This window comes from Lemur catta, chromosome 19, assembly GCF_020740605.2.
Source record: "Lemur catta isolate mLemCat1 chromosome 19, mLemCat1.pri, whole genome shotgun sequence".
NCBI lineage: Eukaryota > Metazoa > Chordata > Mammalia > Primates > Lemuridae > Lemur > Lemur catta.
In genome coordinates, this window is record NC_059146.1 from 18,258,774 (window position 1) to 18,284,552 (window position 25,779).

Genomic DNA, 25,779 nt, shown 5'->3' on the forward strand with positions numbered 1-25,779 from the left:
AAAATCAGTTCACACAAGACGACCAAAATGACATCCTCACAAGCTCTGCTATCTGGAAAACTGAAGTGGGAAGCGGCTTCCTAGCCCTTGTCCTGTCTTCTGCAGTGGCCACATCTGTTGTGGCTTCTGTGCAACCCCTCACCTCAGCCGCCTCCCAACTTCCTCCACTTCGGCAGGGGCGGTGTTCGAGCTATGTTCAGTCCCCGGAACTGCGGGGCGCCTTTCCTGGGCCTCCCTGTTTCGGGGCATCTCTCCGCCTGTGTTCTCTGCCTCCTCGTCTCCGGATCTTCCCTGCTCCAGGTCTTTCTCCTTTTTTTGTGCCTCTGTTGGTGCGTGTGTCTTCCTTTCCTCCTCTGAGTGTCTTCCCTCTTTGTCTCGGGTCTCGGATCTCTGGTTGGCAGGGGCGGTTTTTTTTACCCGCTTGTTGGCCGTGTTGCCTTGGCATCGATGGTGACGCAGGCGCTGGGGTGGGTGGGACCCGAGAGGCCCAGCCTACCTCTGATTGGTCGTGCGCTCTGTCATAGCGGCCTCGCCCCGCCCTCCCGGGTGCTGCATCTTGGGAGTCGTAGTCCGCGGCGGGGCACAGCGCGCATGCGCAGTTTGGCTAGCAGCCATCACGCCACCAGGGCTCGGGGCTGCTGGGACCCTCCTGGGTACTGCGCAGCAGGTGGGTCGGGCCGTGCGCCCAACGCCGGGGCCGAGGAGGCCGGGCAGGGAGCGACCTCAGCCTGGAGAGGTGATGAGGACGCTCCGGGTGGGGGAGAGGCCCGGGGCGCCCCCGGGGATGGGGGTGCGATTCTCCTGGCGGGCCTTGGGCGGGAGAGGACCTGGGAGTCGGGTGGCAGTGCGGTGGGGGAGGGGCCGGGCCCCCCGGGTGCGATCTCCTCGGGGTGGGCTGGAGGGGGCAGGGCTGAGAAATCGGCGGCAGAGGGGCCAAGGCCCGGGTGTTGGGGACTGGGAGGGTCGAGGGACCCCTACTGTGGCCGGGAGGGGTGTTAGGAGAGGGCGTGTGGGCGCCTGGGTGTAGGCCAGGGAAGGCGAGGGCCTTAAGGCCTGAGTGTGGGGGCAGGGGTGTCCAGTGCTGAGGTGTCCAGTGTGAGGGCTGAGGGTGCTCCTAGTAGAGAAGGGGTTGGCTATGGCACCCCGGGCTGGGGCTTGGACGGGGCGCGGGGGGCGCGTCCGGGGGCGAGGGACCTGGGCTGCTGCTGAGGATGGGGCTGAGGCATTGTCTCTGCTCCCCCACCAGCACCCTCGGGATGCCAGGGGGTGGGTTCGGTTTGAATTAGGTGCCTGCCCCCAACCCTGGGAACCCCCGTCCTGGGAGAGGGGCACGGTACCGGGTCCTGGCCTCCGGGGCCGGGTCAGATGGAAAGGATCCTGGGGTGCTGCTGCGGCAAGGGCAAGGGAGGGAGTGGGGACCACGGAGGATTGTGGGTTTTTTTTTAAACTGAAATTAATAGAATTTTAAGGAAAGGCCATAGAATCTCTCCATACCCTTTGCCACCCAGATTCACCTGTTAGTATTTTGCCCCGTGTCACTTCTTACTCGTTTCTCCTCTCCCTTTGCCCCCATCTCCTCTCTCTCTTCTCCCTCTCTCTCTCCCTCTCCTCTCCCCCCATCTCCCCTCTGCTTTCCCACCTCTCCTCTCTCTCCTCTTCCTCTTCCCCCTCTCTGCCCTTTTCTCCCCTCCACTCCTGTCTCTTCTTCTACCTGCCTCCCTCCTCCCTTTCTCATACACATACCTGTATCATACACATACCTGAGTTTTGGGAGGCAAAGTCTGGGAGGCTAAATCAACAGTCACATCATCCTCAACTCCACACTATGGTCTAGCCTTCATCATCTTCACCTCCTCAATCCCAACAGTGTCCTGTAGATGTTTCTTTTCCTGCTGGGGAGCAAGGACAGGGCCACTCATTGCATCGAGTCCTGTTTCTCTGCCAGTGGATCCTCGGATCTGGGACTTCCTTGGCATTCCTGGCCCTGAGCCTTTGGGGAGCCCAGGCCAGTGTGCACGATGTCTCTCTGGTTCTGTCGGTCCTCCTGAGTGGATCAGGAACCACAGAGGGCAGCTGGGATGTTAATGATGATCCTCAATTCATGTTTTTTAATTCTTTTAAAGACACTTTCTCCCCTTTTATAATGAATAAGTAACCTATAAGTGAAGCCAGAGCAGACCCTGTGTGTATCCTGCCACCCATCAACCTCCCCTCCCCACCAGTGAGCTTCTGTGGAGGACCCTGGGGCCTGTGGCTGTGGGGTGTTTGCTAGACCAGGTGGTGGTGGGGAGCAGAGCGGAGAGCTGATGATGAATGTCCTTTAGGTGGTTAAGTGTCCCGGAGGAGGCTGGTGGGGCCTGTGGGAGGGCCCTGTCAGGCTTGAGCTCTGCTCAGGTCAGGGTGAAGGGGATTTGCTACAGGACTCTGGAGGCCCGCTAGGCTTGGGACCCCTAAGTTCAGCCACCCACCGTGGCTTTCTCTACCTCTGCTGATGCCAGGAGCGCCGGGCTCCAGGAAAATCCCATCCAAGGAAAATCCTGGACAGCCCCAAGGTGGTGGGAGGTCTGCCTGGTGACCAAGTTGGACTTCTGAGGGGTGTGGCCTCACTCAAGCAAGCCAGGGACAGGAAAGGGTCCTGGTGGTGTCTGTGTTTAACAGAAAAGTCCTCATAGCAGCATAACCACGGATGGGCATGCAGGACGCAAGCAAGGCAAGCTCAGGGCCAGAGGTCCCTGGAGGCTCCAGAGATGGCTCAGCTTCCTGGTTCTGACCATCAGGGTCATCTTAGGAAGAAAGGTGGAGTAGATCTCAGACATAGGAAGCCACATGATATTCTCACAGAATGCAGCAGCCTCCTTGCAATTGAGGGATCTTTCTGAGGAGACCCCCGGGTGCCTCTGCTATTCTCTGCTAGTGAATGGAGGCTGAAGTCCCTTCCTGGAGAGGCTCACAGCTTGCAGTGCTGAAGGGAGAGGGCACAGAGGAGCCGATGATGTCCCATGCCTGTCCCCAGGGGCTGACATGCATACCCCTCTATGTTAGCCACCAACCCAGCCAGAGTATTCCATGCTCCCCACTCTACCCTGGCAATGGCCAAGGGGCCCTTGCTCATTCTACCCAGACTCCCACACCTGCACCATGCGTACAGATGGGAATTTGCAGGGGGAGGAGGGGCTTGGGGCTGCAAGACCACTGTGAAGGCCATGGGGCTTGGGGGCCACATAGTGAGAGCCAGCAAGAGGCTGCCCACAGGCAGGGCTTACAAGGAACCTGGAGCAGGAAGGAGGGACATCCGTGTTGCATTGCAGGTGGGGCCCCCAGCCCCAACACTTGCCCACTCTACGCTTGATTCCCGACCTGCACCTTGGAGCTGCTCCTGGTTCCCGCCCCTCAGATTGCCAGGCTCTGAGGAGAGGAGATGTGAGTCTGGAGGCAGGGCTCGGTGGTGTGAGCTCTGTGCACACGTATTGAGCTCACAGTTACCTTTCTGGGGACAGGATGAACATGCCTGTGGTGTCCTGAGAAAACCAAAATTACGTGCTCATGTGACCACAACCATGGGTCCAGTGCCAACTGGCTGGACCTGGTACCACTCCTCATTGTCAGGAGAGGCTTCAGATGAATCAGCCTGGAACAGGGGTTGGCAAACCAACCCACAGGCCAGCCGATGGCCTGTTTCTGTAAATGAAGTTGTATGGAAGCACGCGAGACCCAATGGGGCACCCAGGGCTCCGGCTGCTTCCTCACTTAAGCACAGCTGAGTTGTCACAACTGAGATGGCCTGGCCTTAAGAGCCTATAAAGTACTTTTTATCTGTCTCTTTATATTTGCTACCCCCTGCCCTAGGAGAACGACAGAGAATGCATTTCCTATCCTGAGATGGGGCAAGAAACCCTTTATAAACAGGTTTCCAAACTCAGAAATCCATTTTTTAAAAGGTCCAATTTGATGATAAACATTAGAACATTATGTGTGACCAGAAGTCAGCATGAAGTTGCAGACGGGGACAATGGCAAGATGGAGCCAGGTAGAGAGCTCATTAATTACCTGACAGAGTTGTAAAGAAAACACTGTGGAAAAGTGAGTGGTTTACCCCCCTCAGAGATCAAGAAATCCTGAGAAAGTGCTCAGATGGACACTGGGCAGATGCTGTGGTCTGTGGGTCCTCGGTGTGGGGGTGGGGTGTGTGAGGAAGGGGCGCCATGGCGTGTGCTGCCATGAGGGTGGTGGTGGAGCCATTGTACCCTATGGCCCCAGTGTCCTGCTTCTCCATATATCCTGCAGATAGACCATAAACTTGACCCCAGATAGATGGACATGGGGGTCCATAATGGCCAAAAAGAAGTTAGGTACAGCCAGCGTGCCCAGCAGCAGAACTCGTGGCTAGAGACAGTCAGCAGATGCCAAGCCAGGCTCTTCCCAGGCCCAGACACCTGCCTGTGAGGAACCCCTGCTCTCCTGGGGCTCACGTTCCAGTGGGCAGGCAGGGAGTGTGCAGGGAGCATCTCCCAGAGGGGACATTTGAGAGCCCAGAGCTTTAAGAGGTAAAGACAGAGTGACTCTGAGGGGTCGGGGGCAGGAGGAGGGAGTTTAGTCCTCCAGGTCTAGGAGCAGAGGGGCGGGCGGGGGAGATGGTGATGTAGCTGGTGTTGGTGGTGATGATGGTGGAGGTGGCATGATGAAGGCATGGCCTGGGTCTTTTTTCCTTGAGGGAAGTGGATATAATTTATACACCATAAAGTTTACCTGTTTAAAGTAGACAATTGATTTGTTTTTAGTATACAGTATTCATAGTTATGTAACTATCACCACAGTTAATTTTAGAACATTTTCATCACCCCAAAAAGAAATTCTGTACCCATTAGCAGTCACTTTCCGGCCCCTGGCAACCACTGATCTACACTGTGCTCTGTATTTGCCTCTTCTGGAAGTTTCTTATCTGTAGAATCAAACGCCCATACCCCACAACCATGAGGTCCTTGTGCTCCATATCTTGGTGGGGAAACATCAGAGTAGATAGACTGTTTTTTTGTGAGAAGAGGTACAATGCCTGGTCCCACATCAGTTCATTTTCCAGAGTTTTCTCTGTAAAAGTAGGATTGCTGAGAAAACGTTCCTGCTGTGACTATGGCCCATGCATGGATTTTCTTGAATTCCTCAAACTTGAGTTTGGAAGAAAAAGTGGTTCCCTTCTGCAGTTCAGTCAGGGGAGTGCTCACACAGGGTTTGGGTGTGACTTTCTGTTTGTGTTTGGTTTGTGTCTGGTGGTGCCGTCTGGGCCTGTGGATCTGCAGAACCCTGTGTGTTCTGGGAGGGGCTGGTCACAGCTCTGGGTTCACACTCGTGTGTGTCAGTGTGTGCCACATTCCTGTGTGTCCACGGCCAGTGAGAACATCGCAGGCCCAGTCCACTGTGGCCCGCTGGGCTCTTGTTTAGCTGGCTTGGTTTTTCACCCACAATTACAATCGAGATTTCACCTGAGGTCCTAAATTCCCACTCTTCTGGAATGACACACTGCCCTGTACAAGGGGATTCAGCTGGGCGTGGGGAGGGCTGGCCAGGACCTGACCTCTCTGCCCTTATCGACCCCACTCCTGGCCTGCTGTCCCCTCGCCTGGTTCTGTAGATGGTCTGTCCAGGCCTGCAGATCTGTGCCGTTTCCAGAATCAGGTGGCGGTTTTCCACCAGTCTCCAGAGTGGACTTCCCACTCCCTACGTATTTTTCTAAACATATATTTCATATTTTTTGTCTATTTTAATGGGAGGAGCAGTCCCAATACCTAGCCCCTTCATGTTATTAGGAACTAAAGTCTTCGTGATATGTATTTTTATTTTTTAGCCTAGCCTAGTTAACATCTACCATAATATGTATTTTTAAATATTAAACAGACCTTGATTTTCTGGGATAAACCCAAATCTGGTGTGTTGTTAACTACATCATGTATATAACATGCATGGTTGGAATGAGGTTACTAATATTTTAAGATTTTTACATCTAGTTTTACAGTTGAGACTGTCCTGTAATTTTTTTGTCCTACTTTTAATCCTCATAATACTCGTCTTCTCAAATGAGTTCTTCCCACTTTTTATGTTAATTTTTTATTTAACATAAAAATTACCATGCTCTCGGACATGGGTGCCTGTGCCCGGGTTCTCACATATAGGCATCTGTCTCGTCTGTATCCTCTGCAGGTCCTTGATCTTGGCACACCTGTACCCCCTGGGCATCCTGTCATCCCTGGTGTCTCTCCCTTGGAGCTGCCTTGTCCCCAGCCAGACACACTTGCATTTTCCAGTGCAGGTTTGGAAAGATGCTGCCTTTGGAGAAGGCATTTGCCTCCCCCAGAGGCTCCCCGACTCCCCCAGAACTGCCCACTCCAGAGTCAGCAGCTGAGGTCCAGCAGGAGGAACCCAAGACTGAGACTGTCACCGAGAGGACCCCTGCCGACCTCGAGTTCTCTCGCTTGCGCTTCCGGGAATTTGTCTACCAGGAAGCTGCTGGGCCCCACCAGACCCTGGCCCGCCTCGACGAGCTGTGCCGCCAGTGGCTGATGCCCGAGGCGAGCTCCAAGGAGCAGATACTGGAGCTGCTGGTGCTGGAGCAGTTCCTGGGCATCTTGCCAGACAGGGTCCGGCCCTGGGTGGTGGCGCAGTATCCCGAGAGCTGCAAGAAGGCGGCCTCCCTGGTGGAGGGCCTCGCTGATGTGCTGGATGAGCCAGGTGAGGCTGCCGCCCCAGAGGGGAGCATGCCTTAGAGGAGGCTGGGGCAGGGGTCCTGGAAGATGGAGCCCAAACCCAGCTGTGCCTTACTTACCTCAGAGAGTTTGGCTCCCCTGCAGGTAAGAGGCACAGCGATGAGCATTCTCTAGCTGGTGAGGCTGCTCCTTGGTCAGCAGGGGGCTGGGCCCCCACCATCCTGTCTGATGGCATCACCCTTAGGGTCGCCTCAGGGTCCAGGACAGCTGCTTGGACTCCTGCCCTCACATCTGCCCTACTGATGTGAGGAAGCAGGAAGAGCAGGGGAGGGCAGTCCAGGGCAGGGACCAGCTTCATGTCTAGGGCGGGTCTGAGGGATGGGGGTGTTGCGTCTGGAGCCTGCCCCTGCAGGCTTACAGTGTGGCTGCTGCACATGCCCCAGCCGCGTGGGGTCACTGTTCCTCTGTTGTGGACAGGGATGCTGCTGGATTCACCGACTGGGTCCTCGGTGCCAAGCGAGGGTGTGTACGAGAGGTTCCCCGAGCCACTGCTGTTTCCATTCGAGCTACCGAGCCCCAGCCAGTACCTGGGACGTGGGTACCCCCCGACTCGGGTCGAGACTCGTGAGTGACTGGCCTGCCCCACACCTCTGGTGGCCAGGGTGGGTGGAGAGTCGGGGCCAGAACGAGGGGAGGCCAGCAGCAAGGGCCTGAGACTCTGCTGAACTGGGATTTCTTCCTGTAGGTTTTTGTGAACATTGGTAGTATTGTTTATTAAATTCCTCTTCAGAGGTCACACAGGTTATACATATTTCCCACAAATAGTGAAAAGGCATTGATACGTAACGAAAAGAGGAATCTCCCCACCCTGCCCCACTCTCTAAAAATAAAGTCCAGTGTCTCGAGTGTCCCAGAGTGTGTCCCTTAGCATCTTTCTGCATGTCACACGCGCACATGGAGGGCTTGGGCTCGGGCTCCCTGGAGCATGGTGTGGGCGGCCCCTCCTGGCCCTGGGCAGAGATCTGGTTCCTTAGCTGCCCAGCGACCCATGTACTTGGCCTGTCCTCATCCTAGAGTTGGAATCTCTGCCCCTTGGAACCACGTGTCCTCATGCATGTGTCTGCATGGGGGGGCTCTGGTCACTGTGGGGTGGGCTCCTCAGGATCGCCAAAGCGCATGTGAGTTTTATGTTTCACATACAATATACATTTCCCCATGGTGTTCCAGAAGTTTCGTGCTGTCTGCATAGGAGGGTGCCCATGTGCTGCCTCTGTGCCAGCACTGTGTGTTGTTGCTTTTTTTCTACCAATCCAGTGGGTAAAAAAAGTGTTCTCTTCCTGGCTTGAATTGGCATTCCCAGGCCAACCCTGAACTGGAGCCCCTTTTGTCTTCTTGGTGGTTCTGCTCTGTAAAGGCAGGACAGACGCAGAGTCGGTGGAGCTGGGGACTTGCTGGCACATGAGCACGCTGGGGCCTGTTCAGGGAGGTGTGGGGTCTCCCCAACTGTTTGGGGGTACCCACCCACAAAGGATTCATCTCCTCAGCTGTGACTGCCCTTCTCCCAGCCTGGCCCTCCATGGAACCCCTGCATCCAGAGCTGGGGAGCATTGGAGAGGAAAAGACTGAAGAGGCCGACCCTGCCACAGCTGAGGTGAGTGGGGCACGGGTGTCCTGGGAGCGTGGGGCTGGCTTTAGCCCACCCTGGCTTAGCGACATCTCCCTCCCTTGTGTTAATGCCCGGCCCCTGCAAAGGGTTATAGCCCAGTATCCAAAGTGCTGAGGGTGAGAAACTCACTCTAGGGGGAGCCCGGGGGCCGCCTCTGCAGTGCATGTGGTCGGAGCCCTTCTCACACGCTCCATGGGCCATAGGGCTGTGGGTTCACCCTCCCGTGGGGCAGGCGGCAGCCTCAGCCACAGCTGTGCTGCCATTTCAGAAGCCAGAGTCCTTTTTGGAGGAGCCTCTGCACCAGGAGGAGTGGGGCCACCTGGACCCCACTGAGGAGAACATGGAGAGCTACGGGAAGCTGCTCCTGTGGGGTGAGACCCGCCTGCCACAGGCTAGAGCCCCCCCCTTCATCCCCTTCCACAACTGTTGGTGTTGGGAATTTTGACCCCTCAGGGGCTTTGGTTGGGATACTGTGGTGTTTTAAATGTATTTCAACTTGAGTGTGTTTGAACTTGCACTCATTTGCTGAGTCCCACCCTTCTTGGCCTTCGAATGTGAGTTCTCCCTGGGCCTTGGGGCTTGCAGCACCTGCCCATAGGACCTGAAGCCTCCAAATATGGAAAGGCCCTCTGACCCCAAGGCACAGACATTCCGCTCTTGGTTATAGAGACAAGGCCTCTGGGCCTGGGTGGCCTGGCAAAGGGTCTTCCCTCTCTTTCATAGACATTCTTGCCCCAGAAACCCTCCTTTGTAGGGAGGCCCCAGCACAGGCTCCTGAGCCCTTCATAGTTTTATGTTCTCATCTCTTCAACGTTGCTTCCCTAAGTGCCCCCACTGCCTGCCTTGCCCCGCCAGCCCTTCCAGCCTCACCCAGCAGACCCTCCCCTCTGTCCCTGCTGCTGTGGTCTCACAACCCCCAGCTTTCCAGGGGCTCTGACAGAGAGGGGCTTTGGTGGGGATCTTAGAGCTGCAGGCCTGGCCTTGGCCAGCCTACGTGGCATGAGGCCCATCAGCAACTTTCTGCTTCAATGCCTCTTTTAGTTTCTCTGGTTTTTCAACCCCACTCAGGGTATCAGTTTTCCCAGCCTGATGCTGCCTCCAGCCTGGAGACGGAGGACCTTCGGTTGGTGGAAAGAGAGTCGGCAGGAGGCAACCTCCCAGGTGAGGTTGGGCTGGGGAGCAGGGCTTGGGAGCCTGGCAGGCGTTTTCTCTCGAAGGGGGATTGTCACAGCTCCACAACTTCAAGTTCACCCATCATTCTCCTGACCGCGTCCCAGAGGCGGAGGCAGGAGTCCAGTTATTTCCATGATCTCGTGCTGCGTCACAGACCACCCAACGTGGCCACCTGAAATAGCAGCAGTGCTGCTCACGTCCTGGGTGTTGCCTGGGCCCAGCACCACTGGAGGTTGCTGGGGCTCTACACAGCCACTGGCATCTAGAGGCTGGACCAGGGCCAGATGGCCCTGGGTGGCCTACGTACTGGCTGGCAGTGGTGCCGGCTCTGAGGGAGCTCAGCTGAGGCTGGCGGCCAGGCGCCCTTTCACATTGCCTCCCCAAGAGGCTGGGGGTGCTTCCCCACTGTTGGCAGCTGGGTTCTGAGAAGGCAAGCGAGCTCCAAGAGGATAAGCGCTCATCAGCCTCTACCCCTGCTGTGCCTTGTCACATATTGCTGTGCATTGCTGTGCCTGCTGATGTCCCATTGGGCTCAGGGGGTCTCACAGGCCAGCTGGGGGCACCTCCCAGGGGTATGGTTCCTGGGAGATGTGGTTCCCAGGGTCCTCTAGTGCAGCCAGTCAGTTTACCACACGGGGGCCATGGGGACCCATCTGGTCCTTCCAGTCCATGTGGCCTCCATTGCCAGAGTCACCTGGTGGCCCAGATGGGCTGCGCCAGTCCTGCATCCACAACAGGAAGCAGGAGCTCCCACACACCCTGGCATCCGCTGGCAGACTTGGTCCCTTGGTCTCCTTAGCTTGAGGGTGACAGTCTTCTCGGCAGCTGTAAGCTCAGTGGACACTCATGGAAGGCAGACAGCCTGGAGCAGGCTCCCAAGACCACATGTACCAAGCTTCCGTCCCTCACACGGGCTTCCCTGCCTGGCCCTTCCCCGTGTCTGAGCCTGGGTGTGGACAGCTCACGTTCTGACCTTGTTTCAGGCAGCGAGAAGCAGCAGGAAGGCACAAGGAACAAGGGTGAGGACGTTTCCACAAGTGAGACGCCGACAGAAAGGCTCAAGGGGGACTGTCCTGCTGACCCCTCGGGTGTCACTGAGGAGGAGCAGCAGCAGCAGCCCCGGAAGACTCCAGATCCTCAGGATGGAGAGTCGAGCCCTGTCTCTGAAAATCAGAGGCAGTCGTTCGTCCAGCAGCTAGCGGAGGACAAGGACGAGGCCATGGTGGCCACCCCCCAGCAGGGCCACGGAATGAAGCGGCCCCACCCCGAAGATGTGGAAGAGCAGGGCCCTGAGCCTGGCGAGGCAAGCAGGGAGCCTGACGTAGCCAGGCAAGATCCGGGCCCCTCAGCTTCAGGCTGCCCCGCGGCCGAAGAGCCCGACGCATACCAGGGGAAGCCCTACACCTGCAGCGAGTGCGGGGAGGCCTTCGTGTGGATCTCGCACCTCATGGAGCATCACAGCAGCCACGGGGGCAGGAAGCGCTTCGCGTGCCAGGACTGCTGGAAAACCTTCCACTTCAGCCTGGCACTGGCCGAGCATCAGAAGACCCATGAGAAGGAGAAAGGCTATGCGCTGGGGGCGGTCCTGGGCTCCCACCCTACCACCAGCGAGGCCCACGCCAGTGGCAGGGCCGGCGAGCTCCCGGAGAGCTCAGAGCGCCAAGTTCGCCTTGGGCCACCGGAGGTGGCGGCGGCGGAGGAGGAGGAGGTGGCAGAGGCAGAGGTGGCAGAGGCAGAGGCGGCAGAGACAGAGGCGGCAGAGACAGAGGCGGCAGAGGCAGAGGTGGCAGAGGCAGAGGCAGAGGTGACAGAGACAGAGGGGACAGAGGCAGATGCGGCGGAGACAGAGGCGGCAGAGGCAGAGGCCACAGAGGCAGCAGAGACAGAAACGGCAGAGGCAGAGACAGAGGTGGCAGAGGCAGAGGCGGCAGAGGCAGAGGCGCAGAGGTGAGCCTCTGTGCTGTGAGGGCTCTCGGGTGGGCAGCCAGCTGGCGAGGAGTGGTGGCTCCCCGTGGCGCCTGCTTGTTCCTCAGTGAGCTCTTGTGGCTGAGGCACTCGGAACTGGGAAGGGCCATGGGAAACCCTCAACTCCTTGTAAACACACCCTGGGCAGATGCTCACACCCAGGTTTGAAAGAAGACTCTCCTTTCCTCTGCAGCCGTTTTAGCACCACCCCCATGCTAGAGCATTTGAAGTTGTGCAAAGTGTAGAGTTGCCTCAAAGTGTGTAATCTGCCAGTGCTTTCTTGAAGTTACCCTTGCCGTGATGCCTCCCATGTGAGCTCCCCAAGGGCTGTTCACGTGGAAATCCTGTCAGCTGTTTTAGCCTTCTTGTCAATGCGTGATGTCAAGTTCACTTCTGAATCCACAAAAGCAGAAACTGTTTCCTAGTTTAACTTGTGTTTTTACCTGTGTGGAGTAGCTTACAAAGATCACAAAAATGCCTGCAGCCTAATAAGGCAGGGCTTTCAGGCCATGGGTCCTAGCCCATTACTGAATTGTGAAATCAAATTAGTGGGTGGCCACCAGCATTACAAAGCAATGAAGTAGAATAAGATAGGTTTAAAGGCATCATGTAGTAAAGGCAAATATTGTTTTCTGAAACTTTTCAGCCATCCATCTAAATATGAGAACTGGTTACAATGTAAAATGTATTTCTTACTAGGAGCCTATGATCAAAATAGGTTGAAAACACTAATAAAGGTCTATCTGCCTGAGCAAAGGGAAGAAACTAAACTCCTTGGGCTACATAAGGTGATCTTTTGATTTCCTGCATTTATTCTCAGATTACAGCATTGTTCCTGTTACCCGAGCATAAATTTAATTGCTTCTCGTAGATACAGAAACTGCTGTTTCTTTCTGTCACTGTGTTTGAGCAGGCAATCTGTTGTAAAGACCCCCAAATCACAGAGGCTTAACATAATAAATATTTATTCACTCACATTATAGTCCATTATCTTGTGGTAGTGGTTGCTGTTGCTTGTGTGTCGGTGGGAGAGGCATTCTACTCCATGCAGGGACCCAGGCGCAGACCCTGCTGTAGCTCTGCTCTTCACTGGACCCTTGGGGCATGTGGGGAGGGCCACACCCCTTCACTGGGAGACAACACACATAACTTCCACTTACATGTACTTGGAGAGAAATGATCCCATGGCCCTGGTCACTCACAAGGGGCTGAGAGGTGTCTACCGGGTGCCTGTCTCTGCCACAGTTACTAAGTTTAGTTCTTCTCTTAGCCTCTCTGCCACCAAATCCCAAGCTGAGTGTGGCTCTGTTTAAGGAAAAAAAAAAAAACAAAAACGCCTAAATGTACCCTCTCAACTCTCATTCCCAGTCTAATCCCATGAGCTCCCCCTCTCCCTCTGCCACAGGGAGATTCCCCAGTGACGTGTCTCACTCTCAGCCGTCAGGGCCACAGATAGATCGTTATTGTAAAGCCCAGCCCTCCATCTCTTCAGTGTCCCATCTCATTTCTGGTTTAGTGGGCACAGCTAAATTGCTGTGCCCTATTTTTTGTTTATATTACTTTTAGAACTTATTTGGAAATAATTTCAAACTTATAAAAGGCACAAAAATAATAAAAATAGTACAAAGAACATCCACACATGCCTCACCCAGACCTGCCTGTTACTAACATCCCACTTGCCCATGATCTCAGGGTGCACAATGTGCACTTGCCTATTGGCGATGCTTCCTTTGCTCACCTGATCAGAGCGTTCAGTTTCTGTACTGTATATTTAACTGTTTTCTTCCTTTTAGAGAATAAGCAATCTGTGGGAAAACACCTTAAGATCATGTAAATATGCTGCTCATCAAAACTCCCTCCCTAAATTTACACCCTGTTGATGATTCTTGCCTGTCAGTCTCTACTGTGGTGGTTGCAGAGTGGTGGTGGTTTCCAAACACCAGCCCTCCCTGCACTGACTAGCTGGCCCTCAGCGTTCTGCTGCCAACCAGCACCCTTACTTCTCTCCAGGTATTTAACAGAAAATAGATTTCTGTTTTTTCAATGGGTTATAGCTTATTGCTGTTCTTAGTTATTTGTTGCTCAAGTCGCCCCACATACAGCCAACAGGACTCCCTTCTGGGTGGCTCCTGTGTCCTTATGACATGGCTCCATTTCTTTGAATACTTCCTTGCTTTGTCATAAGGACATTCCAAGCCCATCTTGTCCTGTCCTTCCTCAGCCCTGAAATCAGCCATGTCTCCAAGAACTGGTTTCTTTTAGTGGGCAATGGTATTGGAGACCAGGGTGCCAGTTGTGTTCATTGCTACTAGGGTGTCTTCTGAGCTATGAAATGTATGTACATATATAAATGCATGGAGGTACACAGGTGTATGTGTGCACACACGTGTGCCTGTACACATACAGTGAGACCTTCAATTCCAATCTGTGACTCCTTCCATACTCTATGTCCCTTCAGCACTGAGAACCCTGGCACCCCCAAAATTATATTTACTAATTTGATAAATTCTAAAATACTTCTAAAATAGTTTTAAATTTCCTTTCCCAAACCACTACCAAAAACAGACTTACTGAGATTTCAGGACCACCACAATTCTGCACAAGACATGGTAAGGAGCACAAATGGATAACTTATTCTAGAGAGAAACAAAAATACAGCTAACTTCCCACTGATTAACCTCAGGGGAGGTTCAGGCATCAGAGACAGTGGGTCTGTCCTGAAGGTCTCACCTCCCATACAAAGGTCCAGTAACTTGAACCATAAAGAAAGATGCAGCTGATGGGAGGCCCAAGCAGGTGGCCCAGATCTTTCCAATGGAGTTGGGAGTCTGGAAAGTACAGACCACAGGCTGCTGAGCTGGGACTCAAAAGGACATAGGATATCTGGAGGGCAAGCGGAAGCCCTACGTATGCTGGCACTGAGAATGGGCAGAGTTCATGGCTGAATCATCCAGGGTGTGGGAAGGGGGCTGTGTTCAAAGGTGCAGGGAATGGAAATCATTTCCATCATCGCAAACTCTCTGAGGGTGCCTGAGGAGTGTGTTGTGTATAAATATGTGTTGTTTCTTGAGAGTATGACTGGGTCAAGTCTAGGAAGAGATAAGCTATGGCTTAAGGCTTCCTCATGTCCAGAGCACACATGTAGTGGGTCTACCCAGTGTGAGTTCTCTGGTGTTTGGTAAGGGAAGAGCTGTGTGTAAAGGCCTTCCCACAGTCCCTGCACTCATACGGCTTCTCTCCTGTGTGGATCCGCCGGTGCTGAGTGAGGTGGGTGCTCTGCCTGAACGACTTTCCGCAATCCTGACATTCATAGGGCTTTTCCCCGGTGTGTGTCCTTTCATGCTGGCTAAGTGAAGAGCTGTGACTGAAGCATTTCCCACACTCATTGCACCCGTAGGGCTTTTCCTTGGTGTGAATCCTCTGGTGTTCAATGAGAAGGGAGCTCTGGCTGAAGGCTCTGCCACACTCATTACATTCATAGGGCTTCTCTCCTGTGTGGATCCTCTGGTGTTGAATGAGGGGAGCAAGCTGGCTGAAGGCTCTGCCACATTCATTACATTCGTAGGGCTTCTCCCCAGTGTGGATTCGCTGATGTTTGGTTAGGGATGAGCTATGGCTGAAGGCCTTGCCACAGTCGCTGCACTCATAGGGTTTCTCCCCTGTATGGATCCTCTGATGCTGAGTGAGGTGAGTGCTCTGCCGGAAGGCCTTTCCACATTGACTGCACTCATAGGGCTTCTCGCCTGTATGAGTCCGCTCATGCTGGCTGAGTGAGGAGCTATGACTGAAGGTTTTCCCACACTCGTTGCATCCATAGGGCTTCTCTCCCGTGTGAATCCTCCGGTGCTCGGTCAGGAGTGTGCTCTGGCTGAAGGCTTTCCCACACTCATTGCACTCATAGGGCTTCTCTCCCGTATGAGTCCTTTGATGCTGAATTAGTGGCGTTATCTGGGTGAAGGCTTTTCCACACTCATGGCACTCATAGGGTTTCTCCCCGGTGTGGATTCGCTGATGTTTGGTTAAAGACGAGCTGTGGCTGAAGGCTTTGCCACACTCTCCACACTGATAAGGTTTCTCCCCCGTGTGGATTCGCAGGTGCTGGGTGAGATGGATACTCTGGCGGAAGGCTTTCCCACACTCACTGCACTCGTAGGGCTTCTCACCTGTGTGAGTCCGCTCATGTTGACTAAAGGAGGACCTAAAACTGAAAGATTTCCCACATTCACTGCATTCATAGGGCTTCTCACCCGTGTGAGTTCTCTGGTGCTGGATCAGCGGGGCAATTTGGTTGAAAGTCCTCCCACACTGAGTGCATTTATAGGGTTTCTCCCCAGTATGGATTCTCTGGTGTTTGGTAAGTGCTGAGCTATTTCGGAAGGCTTTTCCACATTCATGACATTCATAAGGTCTCTCTCCTGTGTGCGTTCGGTGGTGTTCAACAAGTGCTGAGCTGTGACTAAAGGCCTTTCCACATTCCTGACATTTGTAAGGTTTCTCTTTTGCATAGGTTTTCTGTAGAGCATTTAACTTTGAGTCTGGTTTCTCCATCTTTCCGTGTATTCCCCATGTGTGGGGACCACACCTCTTAGGAGTCACTGGTTGAGTTGTGAGATTGGGGCTCAGACTCAAGTTTTCCCCAAATTCATTCCCTTGCCACTGCTCCTGAGTTAGTGTGTCCTCAGACATGAAGGCCACCTGCACCACACAGCTCTCTAGGAACTCACGACTCCATTCCCAGCAGCCCTTGGTGTTCTCACCTTTGCAGTACCACAGACCATTCCACAGGAATCTTTCTACCAGGACAACACAGGTTCATTCTTCTTCAGAGATGCCTTGCTTTGAAGCTGACAGTTTGACTTTGGGTCTAGTTTCCAAGTCTGAAAGAAACAAAAATGGAAATGTCCCTTAATAATCACTGTTGTGGAGGAAAAGAGTTTGTGGTGGGTGCAGAGATCATAATTTTGAAAGGTTCAAGGCACAAGTGGCTTTGACCATTTAAAAATACAGTTTTGCAACCACGCGCAGTGGCTCACACCTATAATCCTAGCACTTTGGGAGGGCAAGGTGGGAAGATTGCTTGAGGTTGGAAGTTCAAGACCAGCCTAAGCAACACAGAGAGACCCTGTCTCCACAAAGAATAAAAAAATTAGCCAAGTGTGGTAGTGCACACCTGTAGTACCAGCTACTCGGGAAGCTGAGGCGGAAGGATCACTTGAGCCCAAGAGTTTGAGCTTGCAATGAGCTATGATGACACCACCACACTCTAGCTGGGGTGGAAGAGTGAGACCCTGTCTCAAAAAAAAAAAAAAAATGCAGCTTTGTAAACCAGGAAAGGAACAGAAGTGAGAAAGGAAAAACAGACTAAAAATGGGGGGCTGGCATGAGGGCCATGGTTGGAGTCTAGAGGGAAGCACAGAGAAGGGGGGAAACGGTGCTGAGGAGAGCACTCAGGTCCACAGAGGCACTGAGCCTAGAAGGAGCAGTACAATGGCCAGGTGACAATGGAGGAAAAGCTGCCACGTGGGGAAAGATGCTTGGCCCAGCCCTCCCACTGCTGAGACCCAGTTTCCTCTTAGTGGCTTATTGCTGTTGTAGGACCTCACCCCAGATGTAAAGAAACCCATCTGCTCCCCCAGACCAGAAACAGCTGCAATGTCTACCACTAGGAAGATGATAAATGACCTGTGGTGTGTCAGAGTACTTTGATCTGCCTAATTTTGTCTGTCTCACTAACTGGGATCCCCCGGAGGGCAGGAGGTTCAGTCACCACTCAACCCCCAGCCCACAGAAGAGCTCAATAGACATACCATATGAACAGACTAATGTATTTCCTCTTCCTCCTTCCTGGCAGGACTGCCCTGGTACCCAGCCCCCTCTGCATAACCCTGGCCAGAGTGTATGCCACCCACATCAAGATGCTGGATTGGCCTAGAGCTGTGACATGGTCACCTTCCCCATATTATGTTATGCTGCAGTGAAAAGTTAAAAAAAAAAAAAGGTGAAGCCAAGTGTGATAGGCAGAATAGTGGCTCCCAAAGACATCCACACCCTAAACCCCAGACCTGTGAATATGTTACTTTATATGGCAGGAAGGAATTAGAGTTGCTAATCATCTGACTTTAAGATAGAAAGATTATCCTGGATTACCTGGGTAGGCTAATGTAATCAATCACAAGGGTCTTTAAATGTAGAAGAGAGGCAGAAGGGTCAGAGTAAGAGTGAATATGATGTGAGACTTGACCAGCCATTGATGACTGTGAAGATGGACAAGGCTGTAAGCCAAGGAATGTGGGCAATCTCTAGAAGCTAGAAAATGCAAAATAATGGATTCTTCTCTAGAGTTTCAGAAGGAACAATTCCCTGCTGACATCTTGATTATAGCCCAGTGAGACCTATTTTGTACTTCTGATCTCTAGAACTGTACAATAATTTGCTTTGCTTTAAGCCACTAAGTTTGTAGTACAGCTGACCTTTGAACAATGCAGGGATTAGTGGCATCAACCTCCTGTGCAGTCGAAAATCTGCGTATAACTTTTGACTCCCTAAAACCTTAATTATTAATAGCTTACTGTTGACTACACTGATAACATAAACAGTCAATTAACACATATTTGTATGTTATATGTATTATACACTGTACTTTTTTTTTTAATTGAGACAGGGTCTCACTTGTCTCCCAGGCTGGAGTGCAGTGGTGTCATCATAGCTCACAGCAACCTCAAACTCCTGAGCTCAAACCATTCTGCCTCAGCCTCCCAAATAGCTGGGACTCCAAGCGTGCCCCTCCACCCAGCTAATTTTTCTACTTTTTGTAGAGATGGGGTCTCACTCTTGCTCAGGCTGGTCTCGAATTCCTAGCCTCAATCAATCCTCCTGCCTTGGCCTCCCAAAGTACTAGGATTACAGGTGTGAGCCACTGCGCTTGGTCTATATACTGTGCTCTTACATTAAAGTAAGTAAGAAAAAAGAAAATGTTATTAATAAAATCATAAGGAAGAGAAAATATGTTATGATTCACTATTCATTAAGTAGAAGTGGATCATCATAAATGCCTTCATTATCATCTTCACACTGAGTTGGCTGAGGAAGAGGAAGAGGAGAGAATGGTTTTGCTGTTTCAGGGGTGGCAGAGGTGGAAGAAGAGCATGTTTAAGCGGACCCGCATCGTTCAAACCCATGCTGTTCAAGGGTCAACTATAATTTATTACAGCAGGAGCAACAGGAAGCTAACAACAGTGGATAAGGGCCAGTTGTTAGTGAGGCTGAAGGACCCTATTGTGACCCCCTTCCACACTGGCCATTCCTCTCAGACCCTGGAGATGGGAACTGTTCAAAACTGGGAAATTACCTGTCAGAGGGCGAGGATACCCCTGATTCCTACAGAGTTACCTGATGATCCCAGAAGCTGGACAAGTGGCATGAAGAACAGAACCACCCAGTCACCCTGCAAGCACATGGCAGAGCCCAGCCTAGAGCCACCAACCCACAGATGCACAAGTCATAAATGATTCTTTGGTTTGCACCACTGAGGTCAGACGCTTGTTACACAGTTAAAGCTAACTAATCCATCACCTCAGAGCCTTTGTCCTTGCTGTTCCTCTGCCTGGAACACTCTTCTCTCAGACTGTTTCATGGCTCAGGCTTCAGGTCACCTGTCACCTCCATGGAGAGGATATCCCTCATCTCTCTAAAGTCCCCCCCATGCCCATCCTAGTCTCTACCTCATTTCCTGCTTTCATTTTCTTAACATTCATCACAATCTGTAATCATATTACTCATTGCTACTATTATTTTTTCTATTTATTGTTTGTCTCCCCCTCCCTAACCTGTAAATTCAGTGAAGATGGGGACTTGGTCTCACTCACAGCAAAATGAGTGCTTGGTGAACCTTCACTAAGACTGAGGAGTTAACTTGCTATGAAGAATTAGAGAGCAGATACCTTGAGGCAAGGTTTCTAGAGCCCTGGACGGGCTCTTCCCAGTCCTGCAGGGCTTCCATCTCACCTGGGCACACGCTTTGGGGAACTCCGGAGTCTACTGCCCACAGCTCTGCCTCTTGCACCAGCAGGGAGATGATGTATGGCTTCAGAAACCAATGTCCTGCTCAGGGAGAGACCCATGGAGTGAGCTTTTGTGTCGCAGGACCCTCCCTATCCCTCTGCCCACTCCACCTTTGGTTTTCCAGGTCCCAAGTAGCTGGGGTCCTGAATGGCTACAGTTGTCACTGTAACAGCCTCTGATGCTCCTCAAGGACTCCATTCTCCCACTCTCAGTCCTTGATCCCACCCCTAGTTCTGGGGTGGACATGTGACCCAGGCATGACCAATCAGAGCACTGCTTCCTCCTCTGCCCACTGGCAATGATGACCACTATCAAGGGGACCTGGCAGCCAAACCAAGACAATCCAGGAGCCTTTGATAGATGTCTAGGACACAGATCCTGTCTTTTCTGCTAGTTCTAGACCCAGGAAAGGCACACTGGCAGCTGTCTTGTCACCTCCAGAGGGACCTATCTGGAAATGGAGCCAGAAAGAGGTTGCTATGGTCTGAATGTTGGTGTCCCCCTAAAATTCATGTTAGAACCTAATGCCCAATGTGATAGTGTTAACAGGTGGGGCCTCGGGGAAATGATTTAGTCACGAAGGTTCTACTGTCATGAATAGGATCACAGCCCTTATAAAAGAGGCTCAAGGGAGCTCACTTGCCCCTTCCACCTGGGAGGATGCAGCAATAAGGTACCATTAATGGCGAATGGCCCTCATCAGACACTGAATTTGCTGATGCCTTGATCTTAGACTTTCCATCATCCAGAACTGTGAGCAATACATTTATATTGTTTATAAATTACCCAGTCTAAGGTATTTTGTTATAACAGCCCAAATGGACTAAGACAAAAGTACAGAGGGAAGTGCTGAAGAGGGAGGGGCTCCTGACACACTGCAGGAAGACACAGATCCGGTTTGTGTCTAGAGCCAGTATGTCTCCCTCACCTCATATTTCTCTGCTTCTGGTGTTTTCAGATTGGGTCTGTGACATGCTAATATTGGTCCTACTTGATATTTCCTACACTAAAACATTCAGGTTCCTGAAGCCCAAGACATAGACCAGGTATTTGCTTTGAAGGCCCAACCCTACCCCCATTTTTAACCCAGGAGAATTAGCATCCATGCTGGAGCAGACCATCAGGGACATGGGTGAAGGCTTACCCACGGAGACCAGGAGCCTGAAGGTCTCCAGCATCACATCACAGTACAGGGTCCTCCGGGAAGGCTTCAGCCATCCCCACTTCTCCCAGGTGAAGTCCACGACCACGTCCTCAAAGGTCACTTGCTCCTGAAACATGACACATGAGTGCCCCTAGCCAAGCACAGCCCAGTACTGGCTGCTGGTGGGGGTGGAAGCTGGTGAATGAGGGCATCAGCCAGGCTGAGTGGGATAGAGTTCTCTTTGGTCTGGGGATTTGGATCAGGTTTTCCCAAAAGTTAGTATCTTAAAACAATATCCATTTATTATCTCTTAGGTCTTCGGTCAGAACTCCAACACAGAGTTACTGGGTTCTCTGCTCAGGGTCTCACAGAGCTAAAATCCTAACTGCATTCTCATCTGGAGGCTCTGGGGAAAAATCCACTTCCAGCTTATTCTTTTTGTTGACGGAAATCAATTCCTTGAACTTGTAGGACTAAGGTTCCCATTTTCCGGCTAGCTGTTGGCCAGAGGTCACTCTAGCTCTTAGAAGCCACCCCCTTCATTGACAGCTCACAACCTGGGTATTTGCTTTCTTCTGAGACAGCCAGAATGCATTTCTCTAACTGTCTCCTCTGCAACCAGCAAGGAAAAACTCTGCTTTTAAACAGCTCATGTGATTAGGTCAGGTGCACCCAGGTAATCTCCCTTCCTTCAGGTCAATCATGTTATATGGTATAACCTAGTCATAGGAGTGCTACATTATATTAACAGACTCTGGGGATTAGTGCAGGCATGCACACTGGGGGGCAGGAAACCTTGGAAGCCATCTAAGAATTCTAGTTGTCTCATTTTGCCCACAATAAGAGTTCATACATACAATTAAATAAAAATCCACATGCTACAAAAAATACCATAAACAAATCCAAAGACTATATGGCCAACCAGGAAATGTATGTACAACATGTGATGTACTTGGTGCACTAATTTCATTCCTTTCTAAGAGGTGGGGTCTCACTATGTTGCTCAGGCTGGAATGCAGTGGCCGGATCATAACTCACTGCAGCTCCAAAGTCCTGGCCTCAAGTGATCCTCCTGCCTCGGCCTCCTGAGTGGCTGGGACTACAGGCAGGATTTTTAAATAATTTGTACAGATCCCACCTCAGCCTTTCAAAGTGTGAGGATTACAGGCGTGAGCCACCACACCCAGCCCATGACCCTTTTGAGGATGTGCGCGAATCCCACCAAGGCTGGTTTCTTCTGGCGGCCTGAGGGAGGGGCTACGTTCTGGGTAAGAAGAGGTGACTGCGTGCACAGCCCTCTGGGACGGGCACTCATAGTGCCATCTTGTTCAGACCTACAGAACCGTGAGTCAATCTGTACTCATTTAACATCACCCCTCGGCCTCAGGCAGGTGTAAGAGCAGCATAAAACCCACCCAGACAGGAATCAGCGCCCGGCGTCTTCCAGTGCGGCGGTGCCTGGGCCTGGAGAGCATGTGAGGCCAGAACGTGCGTACTCACGGAGGCCTGGCCGGGCCAAGTCATCATTACCTCTCTTGTGGCTTCAGCGAGAACGTCAGCTTCGTTCTGGGGGCAAAGGGCACGTAGGAGGCTGGGTCAGGGGCGCCTCACCCCACCGGCCAAACCAGGCCAGGTGAAGGATGAGCTAGCTTTTCCTGTCCCATCACACAGGCACACTGCCTGGCTGCACAAATGGCTTCCAGGGTGCCTCAGTTTCCTCTTCCGTAAAACAAGGAAGGGTTAGGGTTAGGGCTAGGTCTGTGGCGCCTTGGTGGGCACAACAAGGTTTGCTCCTGGGGGGCGTGTGCACACGGCGGCGGGGGACGGGGGTAGGGGTGGAGGTGGGGGGAACGCTCCCTCAATGAACGCCTGCTCAGCGTCAGGCCCCGGGGTGCCGGACGCCCACACCTTCGCTCACACCTGCGCGCTGGCTGGGGCAGGTGGGCGGGCCGCCTCCGAGGGCCCTTGCCCCTCGAGATGGAGGCCCCGCCCTCTGTCGCTCAAGCCAGGTCCCCGGCCCCGCCCCCTCTGGGACCCAACCACCAGGGGACCAACACCAGCCCCCACCCCCGGCGACACTCCCCAGGCCCAAAGCACCGAAAAGGTTCGACACAGACGCGCGCATGGTTGGGTCCGGCCCCGGCTGGGGCCCCAGGGAAGGTCCCAGACCTCTGAGCGGCCTAACTTTCCGCGCTTCACTCACCCGCCCGACGGCGACACAAAAGCCCGGACGCCTTCGGCGCCAGTGCGCCTGCGCCGGACTGCATCTCCCAGAGGGCTGCGCGCGCACTTCCGGTTGCTCTGCGCCCGCCCGGCGGCGCCTTGGGGTTTGGGCTCCAACCCTGCTTTGTAGGCGCGTGGACGCTGCCCGCCTGCTGAGGTGTCTGCGGACGTCGGCCCCGCGCTTCCGGAGCCGGGGACTGACTGGGGGGGACCTTTGAGCCCGAGCGGTCGGGATAGGCGGGAGTCTCGGTGGGGCAGAGGAGGGCACGGTCTACCCGCCCGAGGCCTTGGTGGGGAGGGCCTTCGCATGATTGAAGAAGAGCCGAGAGGCGAGTGAGGAGGATACGGGAGCGCCCTGAGTCACCCGGCATAACTACATACTGCGTTCATGTTGGAAAGTACAGTGTAAACTTTATTGTTCCAAAGCAGTGATGTAAAGAACACACCAATTTAAAGCACAGTCACCAAGATCCCAAACACAAGAGCGATTTGCATTTTGCCATACTGACCCAGCCACGGACAGTTCTTGTGCTGTATTTATTACATGGTTATAAGAAACATCACATCAAGACACTTTAACATTTATAACTACACATGGCTATGTAATTGTCGAAATTGTGCATTTGAACAGCAGCGTGATATTCAGAGCTGATGTGCATGCACAGACTGAATTGTCATTTTGTGGACATTCACTAAAGCTTGCTAGAAGCAGGCCCAGGTACAGCAGCAAACAGTAGATGAGGTGGGTGCATTCACTGTTCCCCACTTAAGGTGGAGTTACTTTCACCAGTGTACATCAGACATTCATGGAGCCGTGAGTGGAGATAATGTAAGAAAACCAAGACTGGACCTTGTGCTTTTGCCCTTTTAAAAGGACTGATTGATTCCAATCAGTCTGGGCTTTCGAGCTGGATTTGAAGCTAAGAAAAAGTTTCAAAACACCGGTGTGTTTTTCTTTGACTGAAACAACTCGGACTCTGGAAACGGTAGAGAACACGATAAAAATTCTCATATTAAAAGAAAAACCTAGCTGGTTACATTTTCTTTATACACAAAGACACTTGCAAAGATTTGGCTGGTTCACAAATGAGTTAAAACTGTAAATTTCATAATCTCTAAAACAGCGGTGATTATGAAAAGATAGGACTGAAAATCATAATGCACTGATGTAAACAAAGCAAAGGCAAGCTTATTGGCCTTTCTTTAAAAATGTCCTGTGTATTTGAAGACTGTAAACTCCCACATTTGTGATTGTCATACTGAGTGCTAGCCTGCTCTTCATTGTACTGCAATAAAAAGGCTTTAAAATATATATAATTTCATTTTTCAGATCCCTCACCCACAAGCCAAATGCAACAAAATATTTAATTTTTTGTTATTTTTTTCATCCACAAAATATGTACTGTTTTTCTCTTTTCCCTGATTTACTTGATCAAAAGGCATGAACACACAACTCATGCATGATGCAGTCTTTTCCCCAAAAGTTCTGGGCAGAGTCCTGGTGAGCTGTTGGTGGTTCCACACCGGACTTGCCAAGGATACACCCCAGCCCTGATGTGGAGCCAGGTGGCCCTGTCTAGCTGTCTCAGACTTTCCCCTTTGTTTCCTTTCTCCAACCTTCTAATCCTTGGTTTTTCTCAGCCAGGTCCCTAAAAATGTGCTTGTAGGGACCTGGGCTTTTTCTAAAGAGGCAGATGCTGCTTGGCTTCAGCCAAGCGGGATCATGTGGACTGGTAAGCCCAGTGTCCCATGTCTGGGTTTCTCCAGAGAAGCCAGAGATCTGGATTTCTGTGTGAAATCTCTTGATTTTTAAAAGCTGGCAGGGATTTCAAAGGTTTTAGAAAACATACTACTAGTCAAGTAAGGTGAGCTGAGGGCTACTCCTGTGCTGCCCTCACTGTGGTCTGAGCCACCTCCTCTTCTCCAGTCTTCTTCCTTCCAAACCATGGCTGGGTCCTTCTCAGCTCATTCTCAGCTTCCTTTTAGTTCTGCCTGCTTTTTGCATCTCTCTGCATCTCGCAGAACAGCAGTTGCGTCTGCCTGGCCTGTGACAGGATCCCCCACCATGAGCAGTTGCACTGCAAATCAGTGTAGCTTCCAAGCAATTCCATTATCATAGCATGGATAGCAGAACTGTGTCACACTGCATTTTGTGTTAAAAAAGTTAATTTGTTCAACACATACATTTAAAATATAATGTAGCAGTTACAGCTCCATGGACATATTTCTTCCTTTTTTTTTTTTTTTTTTGAGACAGAGTCTCGCTTTGTTGCCCGGGCTAGAGTGAGTGCCGTGGCGTCAGCCTAGCTCACAGCAACCTCAGACTCCTGGGCTTAAGCGATCCTCCTGCCTCAGCTTCCCGAGTAGCTGGGACTACAGGCATGCGCCACCATGCCTGGCTAATTTTTTCTCTCTCTGTATATATTTAGTTGTCCATATAATTTCTTTCTATTTTTGGTAGAGACGGGGTCTCGCTCTTGCTCAGGCTGGTCTCGAACTCCTGACCTCGAGTGATCCACCCGCCTCGGCCTCCCAGACTGCTAGGGTTACAGGCGTGAGCCACCGAGCCCAGCCTCATCATGTATTTTCTATACTGCTTCGTAGGCTCAAAAGATGTCATATGAAAAGCAAACCACCACTTTGGAAGACATAAATCTCAGGGCCCCTTGCTCAAAAATGATGGAGCATTCCAAGACACCAGAGCTCGTGAGGGTCCTTTGGGGCTCAGGTGGACCACGGAGGGCCCTAAGCAAATGCTCTTTGGCCCCTTTGCTCCAGGAACAGTAAGTTCGGAGAGCCTGTTTATCCAGACTGTTCTGTCTTCAAGCTCTTAAAGGGCTATCCCCAAGCCT

At 52.2% G+C, this 25,779-nt stretch overlaps 2 protein-coding genes across 2 annotated transcripts; one reads left to right on the plus strand and one right to left on the minus strand.

Moving 5' to 3' along the window:
* Window positions 1-593: 593 nt before the first annotated feature.
* ZSCAN18 (zinc finger and SCAN domain containing 18) lies at window positions 594-12,955 on the plus strand. The gene is made up of 8 exons (XM_045531798.1): window positions 594-667; window positions 6,193-6,720; window positions 7,173-7,319; window positions 8,240-8,346; window positions 8,630-8,732; window positions 9,430-9,522; window positions 10,518-11,317; window positions 12,905-12,955. Exons 2-8 carry the CDS (start codon window positions 6,312-6,314, stop codon window positions 12,953-12,955), a joined length of 1,710 nt encoding a protein of 569 aa, XP_045387754.1. The 5' UTR covers window positions 594-667; window positions 6,193-6,311.
* Window positions 12,448-22,956, minus strand: ZNF135 (zinc finger protein 135). The gene is given in 5 exon segments (XM_045532447.1): window positions 12,448-16,376; window positions 19,504-19,599; window positions 20,705-20,831; window positions 22,120-22,270; window positions 22,908-22,956. Coding segments are annotated over 4 exon segments (2,010 nt in total). The 5' UTR covers window positions 22,180-22,270; window positions 22,908-22,956; the 3' UTR covers window positions 12,448-14,649.
* Window positions 22,957-25,779: the final 2,823 nt, after the last annotated feature.